The sequence below is a fragment of the Thermobia domestica genome, chromosome 18 (genome assembly GCF_964235325.1).
Source record: "Thermobia domestica chromosome 18, izTheDome1.hap1.1, whole genome shotgun sequence".
In the NCBI taxonomy this organism is placed as follows: Eukaryota; Metazoa; Arthropoda; class Insecta; order Zygentoma; family Lepismatidae; genus Thermobia; species Thermobia domestica.
Genome location: NC_137471.1, coordinates 6,123,831 through 6,136,294, shown reverse-complemented (window position 1 = coordinate 6,136,294; position 12,464 = coordinate 6,123,831). Strand labels below are relative to the sequence as shown.

The following is a 12,464-nucleotide window of genomic DNA, read 5'->3' as shown; positions in this document are numbered from 1 at the left end:
CTAGCCAAGAGTGAAAGAAGGAAGCCAAACATATTTTGTGAAAATACCTCTGCACTTTTCCCGCTCTCTTGCGTTGTTGTGAAAACAAACAACTTGGAATTGAAGACCTGAATTGCAGGGTATCAGGACATTTGCGGTACAATGCAAAAAAAAGTTTTTCTGCAACATTTGCGGTATTGTTCAAAACTTTCCCTTAGACAGTGGGACATTTGCGGTACACACTGTGGAACGTGTGTACATTCTGAAGATAGATGACCTAGCCAAGAGTGAAAGAAGGAAGCCAAACATATTTTGTGAAAATACCTCTGCACTTTTCCCGCTCTCTTGCGTTGTTGTGAAAACAAACAACTTGGAATTGAAGACCTGAATTGCAGGGTATCAGGACATTTGCGGTACAATGCAAAAAAAAGTTTTTCTGCAACATTTGCGGTATTGTTCAAAACTTTCCCTTAGACAGTGGGACATTTGCGGTACACACTGTGGAACGTGTGTACATTCTGAAGATAGATGACCTAGCCAAGAGTGAAAGAAGGAAGCCAAACATATTTTGTGAAAATACCTCTGCACTTTTCCCGCTCTCTTGCGTTGTTGTGAAAACAAACAACTTGGAATTGAAGACCTGAATTGCAGGGTATCAGGACATTTGCGGTACAATGCAAAAAAAAGTTTTTCTGCAACATTTGCGGTATTGTTCAAAACTTTCCCTTAGACAGTGGGACATTTGCGGTACACACTGTGGAACGTGTGTACATTCTGAAGATAGATGACCTAGCCAAGAGTGAAAGAAGGAAGCCAAACATATTTTGTGAAAATACCTCTGCACTTTTCCCGCTCTCTTGCGTTGTTGTGAAAACAAACAACTTGGAATTGAAGACCTGAATTGCAGGGTATCAGGACATTTGCGGTACAATGCAAAAAAAAAGTTTTTCTGCGACATTTGCGGTATTGTTCAAAACTTTCCCTTAGACAGTGGGACATTTGCGGTACACACTGTGGAACGTGTGTACATTCTGAAGATAGATGACCTAGCCAAGAGTGAAAGAAGGAAGCCAAACATATTTTGTGAAAATACCTCTGCACTTTTCCCGCTCTCTTGCGTTGTTGTGAAAACGAACAACTTGGAATTGAAGACCTGAATTGCAGGGTATCAGGACATTTGCGGTACAATGCAAAAAAAACGTTTTTCTGCGACATTTGCGGTATTGTTCAAAACTTTCCCTTAGACAGTGGGACATTTGCGGTACACACTGTGGAACGTGTGTACATTCTGAAGATAGATGACCTAGCCAAGAGTGAAAGAAGGAAGCCAAACATATTTTGTGAAAATACCTCTGCACTTTTCCCGCTCTCTTGCGTTGTTGTGAAAACAAACAACTTGGAATTGAAGACCTGAATTGCAGGGTATCAGGACATTTGCGGTACAATGCAAAAAAAAGTTTTTCTGCGACATTTGCGGTATTGTTCAAAACTTTCCCTTAGACAGTGGGACATTTGCGGTACACACTGTGGAACGTGTGTACATTCTGAAGATAGATGACCTAGCCAAGAGTGAAAGAAGGAAGCCAAACATATTTTGTGAAAATACCTCTGCACTTTTCCCGCTCTCTTGCGTTGTTGTGAAAACGAACAACTTGGAATTGAAGACCTGAATTGCAGGGTATCAGGACATTTGCGGTACAATGCAAAAAAAAAGTTTTTCTGCGACATTTGCGGTATTGTTCAAAACTTTCCCTTAGACAGTTGGACATTTGCGGTACACACTGTGGAACGTGTGTACATTCTGAAGATAGATGACCTAGCCAAGAGTGAAAGAAGGAAGCCAAACATATTTTGTGAAAATACCTCTGCACTTTTCCCGCTCTCTTGCGTTGTTGTGAAAACAAACAACTTGGAATTGAAGACCTGAATTGCAGGGTATCAGGACATTTGCGGTACAATCCAAAAAAAAAGTTTTTCTGCGACATTTGCGGTATTGTTCAAAACTTTCCCTTAGACAGTGGGACATTTGCGGTACACACTGTGGAACGTGTGTACATTCTTAAGATAGATGACCTAGCCAAGAGTGAAAGAAGGAAGCCAAACATATTTTGTGAAAATACCTCTGCACTTTTCCAGCTCTCTTGCGTTGTTGTGAAAACAAACAACTTGGAATTGAAGACCTGAATTGCAGGGTATCAGGACATTTGCGGTACAATCCAAAAAAAAGTTTTTCTGCGACATTTGCGGTATTGTTCAAAACTTTCCCTTAGACAGTGGGACATTTGCGGTACACACTGTGGAACGTGTGTACATTCTTAAGATAGATGACCTAGCCAAGAGTGAAAGAAGGAAGCCAAACATATTTTGTGAAAATACCTCTGCACTTTTCCCGCTCTCTTGCGTTGTTGTGAAAACAAACAACTTGGAATTGAAGACCTGAATTGCAGGGTATCAGGACATTTGCGGTACAATGCAAAAAAAAAAGTTTTTCTGCGACTTTTGCGGTATTGTTCAAAACTTTCCCTTAGACAGTGGGACATTTGCGGTACACACTGTGGAACGTGTGTACATTCTGAAGATAGATGACCTAGCCAAGAGTGAAAGAAGGAAGCCAAACATATTTTGTAAAAATACCTCTGCACTTTTCCCGCTCTCTTGCGTTGTTGTGAAAACGAACAACTTGGAATTGAAGACCTGAATTGCAGGGTATCAGGACATTTGCGGTACAATGCAAAAAAAAAGTTTTTCTGCGACATTTGCGGTATTGTTCAAAACTTTCCCTTAGACAGTGGGACATTTGCGGTACACACTGTGGAACGTGTGTACATTCTGAAGATAGATGACCTAGCCAAGAGTGAAAGAAGGAAGCCAAACATATTTTGTGAAAATACCTCTGCACTTTTCCCGCTCTCTTGCGTTGTTGTGAAAACGAACAACTTGGAATTGAAGACCTGAATTGCAGGGTATCAGGACATTTGCGGTACAATGCAAAAAAAAACTTTTTCTGCGACATTTGCGGTATTGTTCAAAACTTTCCCTTAGACAGTGGGACATTTGCGGTACACACTGTGGAACGTGTGTACATTCTGAAGATAGATGACCTAGCCAAGAGTGAAAGAAGGAAGCCAAACATATTTTTTGAAAATACCTCTGCACTTTTCCAGCTCTCTTGCGTTGTTGTGAAAACGAACAACTTGGAATTGAAGACCTGAATTGCAGGGTATCAGGACATTTGCGGTACAATGCAAAAAAAAGTTTTTCTGCGACATTTGCGGTATTGTTCAAAACTTTCCCTTAGACAGTGGGACATTTGCGGTACACACTGTGGAACGTGTGTACATTCTGAAGATAGATGACCTAGCCAAGAGTGAAAGAAGGAAGCCAAACATATTTTGTGAAAATACCTCTGCACTTTTCCCGCTCTCTTGCGTTGTTGTGAAAACAAACAACTTGGAATTGAAGACCTGAATTGCAGGGTATCAGGACATTTGCGGTACAATGCAAAAAAAAGTTTTTCTGCAACATTTGCGGTATTGTTCAAAACTTTCCCTTAGACAGTGGGACATTTGCGGTACACACTGTGGAACGTGTGTACATTCTGAAGATAGATGACCTAGCCAAGAGTGAAAGAAGGAAGCCAAACATATTTTGTGAAAATACCTCTGCACTTTTCCCGCTCTCTTGCGTTGTTGTGAAAACAAACAACTTGGAATTGAAGACCTGAATTGCAGGGTATCAGGACATTTGCGGTACAATCCAAAAAAAAAGTTTTTCTGCGACATTTGCGGTATTGTTCAAAACTTTCCCTTAGACAGTGGGACATTTGCGGTACACACTGTGGAACGTGTGTACATTCTGAAGATAGATGACCTAGCCAAGAGTGAAAGAAGGAAGCCAAACATATTTTGTGAAAATACCTCTGCACTTTTCCCGCTCTCTTGCGTTGTTGTGAAAACAAACAACTTGGAATTGAAGACCTGAATTGCAGGGTATCAGGACATTTGCGGTACAATGCAAAAAAAAAAGTTTTTCTGCGACATTTGCGGTATTGTTCAAAACTTTCCCTTAGACAGTGGGACATTTGCGGTACACACTGTGGAACGTGTGTACATTCTGAAGATAGATGACCTAGCCAAGAGTGAAAGAAGGAAGCCAAACATATTTTGTGAAAATACCTCTGCACTTTTCCCGCTCTCTTGCGTTGTTGTGAAAACAAACAACTTGGAATTGAAGACCTGAATTGCAGGGTATCAGGACATTTGCGGTACAATGCAAAAAAAAAGTTTTTCTGCGACATTTGCGGTATTGTTCAAAACTTTCCCTTAGACAGTGGGACATTTGCGGTACACACTGTGGAACGTGTGTACATTCTGAAGATAGATGACCTAGCCAAGAGTGAAAGAAGGAAGCCAAACATATTTTGTGAAAATACCTCTGCACTTTTCCAGCTCTCTTGCGTTGTTGTGAAAACGAACAACTTGGAATTGAAGACCTGAATTGCAGGGTATCAGGACATTTGCGGTACAATGCAAAAAAAAGTTTTTCTGCGACATTTGCGGTATTGTTCAAAACTTTCCCTTAGACAGTGGGACATTTGCGGTACACACTGTGGAACGTGTGTACATTCTGAAGATAGATGACCTAGCCAAGAGTGAAAGAAGGAAGCCAAACATATTTTGTGAAAATACCTCTGCACTTTTCCCGCTCTCTTGCGTTGTTGTGAAAACAAACAACTTGGAATTGAAGACCTGAATTGCAGGGTATCAGGACATTTGCGGTACAATCCAAAAAAAAAGTTTTTCTGCGACATTTGCGGTATTGTTCAAAACTTTCCCTTAGACAGTGGGACATTTGCGGTACACACTGTGGAACGTGTGTACATTCTGAAGATAGATGACCTAGCCAAGAGTGAAAGAAGGAAGCCAAACATATTTTGTGAAAATACCTCTGCACTTTTCCAGCTCTCTTGCGTTGTTGTGAAAACAAACAACTTGGAATTGAAGACCTGAATTGCAGGGTATCAGGACATTTGCGGTACAATGCAAAAAAAAAGTGTTTCTGCGACATTTGCGGTATTGTTCAAAACTTTCCCTTAGACAGTGGGACATTTGCGGTACACACTGTGGAACGTGTGTACATTCTGAAGATAGATGACCTAGCCAAGAGTGAAAGAAGGAAGCCAAACATATTTTGTGAAAATACCTCTGCACTTTTCCCGCTCTCTTGCGTTGTTGTGAAAACGAACAACTTGGAATTGAAGACCTGAATTGCAGGGTATCAGGACATTTGCGGTACAATGCAAAAAAAAAGTTTTTCTGCGACATTTGCGGTATTGTTCAAAACTTTCCCTTAGACAGTGGGACATTTGCGGTACACACTGTGGAACGTGTGTACATTCTGAAGATAGATGACCTAGCCAAGAGTGAAAGAAGGAAGCCAAACATATTTTGTGAAAATACCTCTGCACTTTTCCCGCTCTCTTGCGTTGTTGTGAAAACAAACAACTTGGAATTGAAGACCTGAATTGCAGGGTATCAGGACATTTGCGGTACAATCCAAAAAAAAAAGTTTTTCTGCGACATTTGCGGTATTGTTCAAAACTTTCCCTTAGACAGTGGGACATTTGCGGTACACACTGTGGAACGTGTGTACATTCTGAAGATAGATGACCTAGCCAAGAGTGAAAGAAGGAAGCCAAACATATTTTGTGAAAATACCTCTGCACTTTTCCCGCTCTCTTGCGTTGTTGTGAAAACAAACAACTTGGAATTGAAGACCTGAATTGCAGGGTATCAGGACATTTGCGGTACAATGCAAAAAAAAAGTTTTTCTGCGACATTTGCGGTATTGTTCAAAACTTTCCCTTAGACAGTGGGACATTTGCGGTACACACTGTGGAACGTGTGTACATTCTGAAGATAGATGACCTAGCCAAGAGTGAAAGAAGGAAGCCAAACATATTTTGTGAAAATACCTCTGCACTTTTCCCGCTCTCTTGCGTTGTTGTGAAAACAAACAACTTGGAATTGAAGACCTGAATTGCAGGGTATCAGGACATTTGCGGTACAATGCAAAAAAAAAGTTTTTCTGCGACATTTGCGGTATTGTTCAAAACTTTCCCTTAGACAGTGGGACATTTGCGGTACACACTGTGGAACGTGTGTACATTCTGAAGATAGATGACCTAGCCAAGAGTGAAAGAAGGAAGCCAAACATATTTTGTGAAAATACCTCTGCACTTTTCCCGCTCTCTTGCGTTGTTGTGAAAACGAACAACTTGGAATTGAAGACCTGAATTGCAGGGTATCAGGACATTTGCGGTACAATCCAAAAAAAAGTTTTTCTGCGACATTTGCGGTATTGTTCAAAACTTTCCCTTAGACAGTAGGACATTTGCAGTACACACTGTGGAACAGGGGCGGATCCAGGACCGACTTCTGGGGGGGGGGGCATGGGTTGTCATACTGCTACTTTTAAGGGCTCCAAACTTTGGGATGGCTTTTATTTATATATATAAAATAAGAAAGTTTCGTATTCGCCCCCCCCTGGATCCGCCCCTGCTGTGTAACGTGTGTACATTCTGAAGATAGATGATCAGACAAACTTCCTGTTTGCAGATGACACCACAGAACAAGGAATAATGTTAATATTTTGATGGGAAGGGAAGACAGTGTACAACTGAGCACACTACGTTTTTCATGGACAGAACATTTAAGTGTTGTCGTCAACAGTCTGATCAATTATATACAAGTAGACATAGGAAGTAACTTGCAGACAACAAATATTGCTCTTTTGATCTTCGGCCTCTTACCAGCATGAGATAGTAAGACGCATCAGAGATTTTTCAGTTTGAATAAGGCTGATATTAATGATTGGAATGCGAAATTAATTAATTGGATTTTGAGCAAGCCACAATAACATTTCTAAGAACATTGTTCCTAGAAAAGCTCATTAGTGGATGTAATTTCCATTTTAATCAGTGCTTGTGGAGGAAGGTTTAGGAATTAGGAGTCATAAATGACTAAAATCAGTTCCAGAAGTGAGTCTCCGCCTGAGAATGTGTTTGGTCTAGGATATCTCCCCGTAAATGATGTCCATGTTGGGTGGTTTTCCATTATGGTAGCTGCACCACATCACAAAGATTTGACAGGTTTTTAAATTATTTTGTAGAACACTGGTTAAACAATCCTGTTATCAGGCACGTAGCCAGGATTTAGTGAAGGGGGAGGAAGTCCATGACATGAAATACTGTGATTATCACACCAGGGGCTCGATCATTCTAAACTATTTACTTGAACATATATTGGTTTGTTTAGCCAGGATTTCGTAACGAGGGGGGGGGGGAGCGTGACATGAAATTCCGAAGGCCCAGGAGCTCGATCATTCTAAACTACTTTACTATCAACATATTTTAATTTGTTAGGACAATAAAATGAGGATATGTTGGTAACTATTTTAATAATAAACTATGAAGAAATCTCGAGTAAAATAATAAAAAAAAAGAGTATTGAAAAAGATTTTACAATATTTACGTCCTTCATCTGTTCATTCAAATATAACAATTTTCCTTTCATTATGACCTCAACTATTATAAAAAGTACGTACTCAATAATGTCTTGTAAAATATTTTACAATATCTGCGTTCTTTTCTCTGTTGAATTAAATGTTAACAGAACTTTCTTTCCATATAACTTTTTTTTTTTTTTTTTTTTTTGTTTTCATAATTCCGTCAATTACAGATGGTTTCAGATCAAGAGAACCCTGGTTCCAGGAATTCACAGATCACCCACATGGCTCTGACCCTTGTCAACTGGCCATAAATCTAAGAAAACAAGAGGCGAGAAACAGAAAAAGAGATTGCCAAATGTCCTCTTTTTCTCAAGATTTCTTTCAGTCTTGATTCACTCTTTGTGTTAGTGTGTTCGGTTATAATTCGCTACAATGTCAATGTTTTTCCGACCTTGGTTAAACAATAACACTCGTAACGAGCAATATTTGGATGAAAATCCGGAGCCCGGGCCTTCTTCGCCAAGAACTCCGACGAAAGAAGATAATGTTGTAGTGTTGAGGGGAGCTAAGTTGCGTAAGCAAACAGTAATGTTAGTGAAAAATGTGAAATTTTTTTTTACGAAGTGTCATTGATAATGCTGGTGTCTTAACTTCCAAAAACTTAAATAAGTAATTAACGCAGGCGACTGGTGTTAGCATCAGTACTATAAAAAGAATTTGTGGGAAAATTGATGTGAAAAACTATTCGACACCAACGAAAAAGAAAGTTGTAAAACAAAAGCTTCAATTCGATAAAATTGACGATTTCACTCGTGATTTATTGCGACGCACAGTTTTTGAATTTTATAAGGAAGGCAAATCTCCCACAACGGAAGCGCTAATTGAAGCAATGAAACTTAAGACAACTGACACCGAATACAAGTTTCCATACCAACGCACCACAGTTTATCGTCTGCTACGAAGTATGGGTTTTAAATATAAAACCTCGATGAAAAAATGTATTCGTAGTGAATCACCACATGTAATTGCATGGCAATATAGATACCTGCATAGTATCAATAATCTTCGTGCTCAGGGTTATGCAGATGTGTACCTCGACGAAACGTGGTTTGATAGTAACTCCTGTCGGATGAAGAACTGGACAGACGATTCGGACAATTGTGCTGTAACGAGTCCTGGGAATAAAGGTGATAGAATTGTTATTCTACATTGCATTCAGGTTTTATTGACGATGCGCTTCTAATAACACACAAAACAATGGCTGATGCTCCAGCAGATTACCATGGTAGCATGAATGCAGGTATCTTTGAGAATTGGTTTGAGGAGAAACTATTGAAACGGCTTGAGACACCATCTGTAATTGTTATGGACAATGCCCCGTATCACAGTCGTGTTCTCAACCCAAAACCAACCTCTTCCTGGAAGAAAAGTCAAATTCTTAACTATATGACATTGCATAATATCCCCATTCCTAATCCTGTTCCTATAATTCCCGTTCTCCTTGAAGTTATAGAAGAGAACACTTCTGCTACCGACAGAAAAAAGAAATATGCGGTGGACGAATTAGCTGCAAAATATGGGCATATTGTGCTACGTTTACCACCTTACCATTGCGTCCTCAACCCCATCGAAATGGTGTGGTCAGAACTGAAGGGTAGGGTTTCGTCACGAAATTTAAGGAAACGACCAGTGGGGGAAGTAATACAACTTCTTAAGGAGTCGTGCAATCATGTGACGCCCTAAAAGTGGATAAATTACATCGAACATGTAGAAAGCATTGAAGGAAGCTACGAAAACTTTCAATCTATTTTTGATGAAAGGACTGAAATCTGTGTACAAGTAACAGATTCTTCAGAAGATGAGAGTGATGATGATGATAGCTCATAAACAAGAAAGGTAAGAGTTTACTACATTTTGATCACACACATATTAATGTTGAAATAATAATATTAGTAGTAATAGTAAATAGTAGTAACAGTAAAATGGCTATTGCATACGGTTATCATAGTCGTGGTTCTGATTTTGATTTCCAGGCACAATTTTCGTTATTCACTTCACATTTTGAGACAAGTGGAGGGCTTTTTTTTAAATTAAAAGATAGTAAGCCTGGTCTAGAGATCCACAAATAAAGGCGATGGAAGTCATGTACTGACATCACCCGCTAAAAGTTGGCTGGTTGGTTATACACATTCAGAGGCTGTATCTCCAGGGAGTTTGTAGTAACTTTCAGCCACTAATACTAATAATAATAACAGTGCTATTCATCCTTCAAGTGCTTGGGTGCAATCATTCCCCAAATTTCCCGTTACAGCCAAAATAAGTAGTAAAGGATTCCCCATCCCCAGAAAAACGAAAAATAAGGATAAGAGTAACCACACTAATTTACATCCCAAATAAAAGGACATTATTTAACGTGGCAGCCAGTGCTAATTTCTATCTATACAAAATCAATCTAGGTTTTCTTATGCCTCCCTCCACAATTTTGCTCTTTCAATTAAAAGAGAATGCATTCTTGGGTATGACAATTATTTTAAAATGCTAAGATCTCCTTTATAGGTAACGTTCTTAAAGACATCATTAAGGTATAATTAAACCGACTGTGCTACTTTCTATGAAATATTTTGTCTTTCAAATAATAATAATAATAATAATAATAATAATAATAATAATAATAATAATAATAATAATAATAATAATAATAATAATAATAATAATAATAATAATAATGCTATGTTAAATCTATCACAAAAAGTAATAACATCATGTTTTTTTTTTCACTTGTTTTCCTTCCGTTTTTCTTTCTTGTTTCTTCTTCTACCTAATGACATCGGACATCTGGCAACAACCACCAACCATCGTCCTAACAAGGGGTGAGTTGCCCTTTTGGTAGTGGTGTGAGAGAAGGCTCACATGTTTTGGAATTTTCTATACTTGTCTGTTCCAAATGACAGTTTAAAGGAGCAGTAGAAAACTGTTTATGAAATAACATGTTTGATACTGGAAGGATGCGATGACGAAAAATTATGATAAAAAATGTCCACGCTGTTACACAACGGTACTATGCTTTCGGAAGCTTGAAATTTCCCTGACTAGTAACAGAAATTATGTGAATTCCGTAACTTCTCTAGAAATTTCAAATTCCCTGACTCTTCCAGGATATCTCGCTCACCTCGCCACCTTGTATTGCAAGTAATATAAATCTCCTCATAAGAAAGAGTAACCAAAATCTTCCTGTATTTTTTAAATTTTTAACGCTGATCCTTGTTTTTCTCATTTCATTTTGTTGCATCCTTCCTTAATTTTCTTCATTTCTGGTCTCGAAGGTGAGGGGGTCCGGACCCCCCTCCCCTTGGCTACCTGCCTGCTGTTATTGGCATATCTATGTAGAACTGCTCGAATCAACAGCAAAGAATGAATTATGTTGTTAAGAGGCCTCATACCAGCGAAATTAAAATACCGCTAATTTTACAGTAATTATGTGATATCTTCAAATAGATAAAAGATAATTGAAATATGGAACAAGAGCGCCCTAGACAATATTATTTTGCGTGAGGTATCGTTATCACAAGTTACCTAGTGGCTTTCCATTTTCAGCTGTTTAGAAACGCGAAAATAAATGCCGATTTTCAAAATGGTTCGAAATCGAAAGCAGATAAGTGAGTCGTGATAACGGTATCTCATGTTAAATGATATTGTCTAGCGCGCTCTTGTTCCACATTTCGATTATCTTTTATCTATTTGAAGATATTACAAAATTACTGTAAAATTAGCGGTACTTTAATTTCGTCGGTATGAGGCCTCTTAAAGGGTCGAAAGACAGACTCAAATCATTAAAGATAAGTCAACTCTTAACGTGTACTCTTCAATGAGGTGTCTAAAAAGTGAATTTATCTACAAGGACTACCTATATGAAAGAAGAACTTTAAACAGTGAAGGCAAATACATAAGATTGCACAGAATGATAGAAAACATATTAACTGAATATGTAGCTTCAAAAGATGTCGAGAAATTCTTGAGGAAATAGGCACACATTCAAAAGTTGGAGTAATTTTTGTTCGTTTCAGAATACAAGCCATCTATCAATGTACTAATTGAAATCTATTATAAATCATGAAAAAAAAAATAGTAATTCATTGGACGTTAATTTAGACCTTTGTTTCTTGTACTTATTCTGAACTAGAATGGACCAAAAATCCCTAAATATGCTCACAATAATGGACAACTGTGTCCAAAATAAATGACTTGTAACAAATCATTCCCCTAATAAATTGCTCTTTGGATAATCCCGTTTAGGTGGACTACCACCAGGAAGTCAATACATATTTTAGCTCATCCCCTTAATTACTGCCCAATGAAATGTTACACATAGATATTGTACTATAAGATAAATTTATGTTTCAGCTACAACACAAGACTGTAGCGGCCGACCTGTGGCGCCTTCGGGCCAACCTAATTTTTTTGCTTTCTTATTGTTATTAAATTCATAATTAATATTTAAAAACCGTTTAATTGCTTTATTAGCATTTAATTACTGTAAGTATTATTCAATGTTAAATTTCTTTCTTTATATTTTTGTTCTTTCTGTGGAATAACTAAACCAGACGAATACTTAAAGTTAGCTGTTGTCTCGTAAGAGGAAACTCATATCTTTTTCTCCCCTCTTTGCATCTTGAGAAACAGATCTGAATTGGTAACCTATAACCTTCGATTCGCTGCACGTGCAAGGGAATATCCAACCCTTGTGTCTTATCTGAGAGTCTGATGTTATTTTCTGAATACTCTCATTGTTCTCTGTTTAAGCCCAGATGTTTTCAAAAACATGGTAGACGTATAACTAATATTTTGGCGCCGAAGTTGACACTTCAAAAATACTAAATATGTCTATTTTGACACCGTATGAAATAAGTGTCTTGGGAACACTTGTATTTTTGGTATCATTGTGAGACTATTAAGAAAAGTGTAAAATCCTGATAAAG

At 38.2% G+C, this 12,464-nt stretch overlaps 1 protein-coding gene across 1 annotated transcript; it reads left to right on the top strand.

Annotated features, from left to right (window-relative positions):
- Positions 1 to 8,745: 8,745 nt before the first annotated feature.
- LOC145675916 (uncharacterized) lies at positions 8,746 to 9,231 on the top strand. Its single transcript, XM_081746717.1, has one exon. It carries the CDS (start codon positions 8,746 to 8,748, stop codon positions 9,229 to 9,231), a length of 486 nt encoding a protein of 161 aa, XP_081602843.1.
- Positions 9,232 to 12,464: the final 3,233 nt, after the last annotated feature.

Excerpts from the sequence above, each read along its gene's own strand:
- LOC145675916 (XM_081746717.1), top strand. The coding sequence starts at position 8,746 with ATGGCTGATGCTCCAGCAGATTACCATGGTAGCATGAATGCAGGTATC.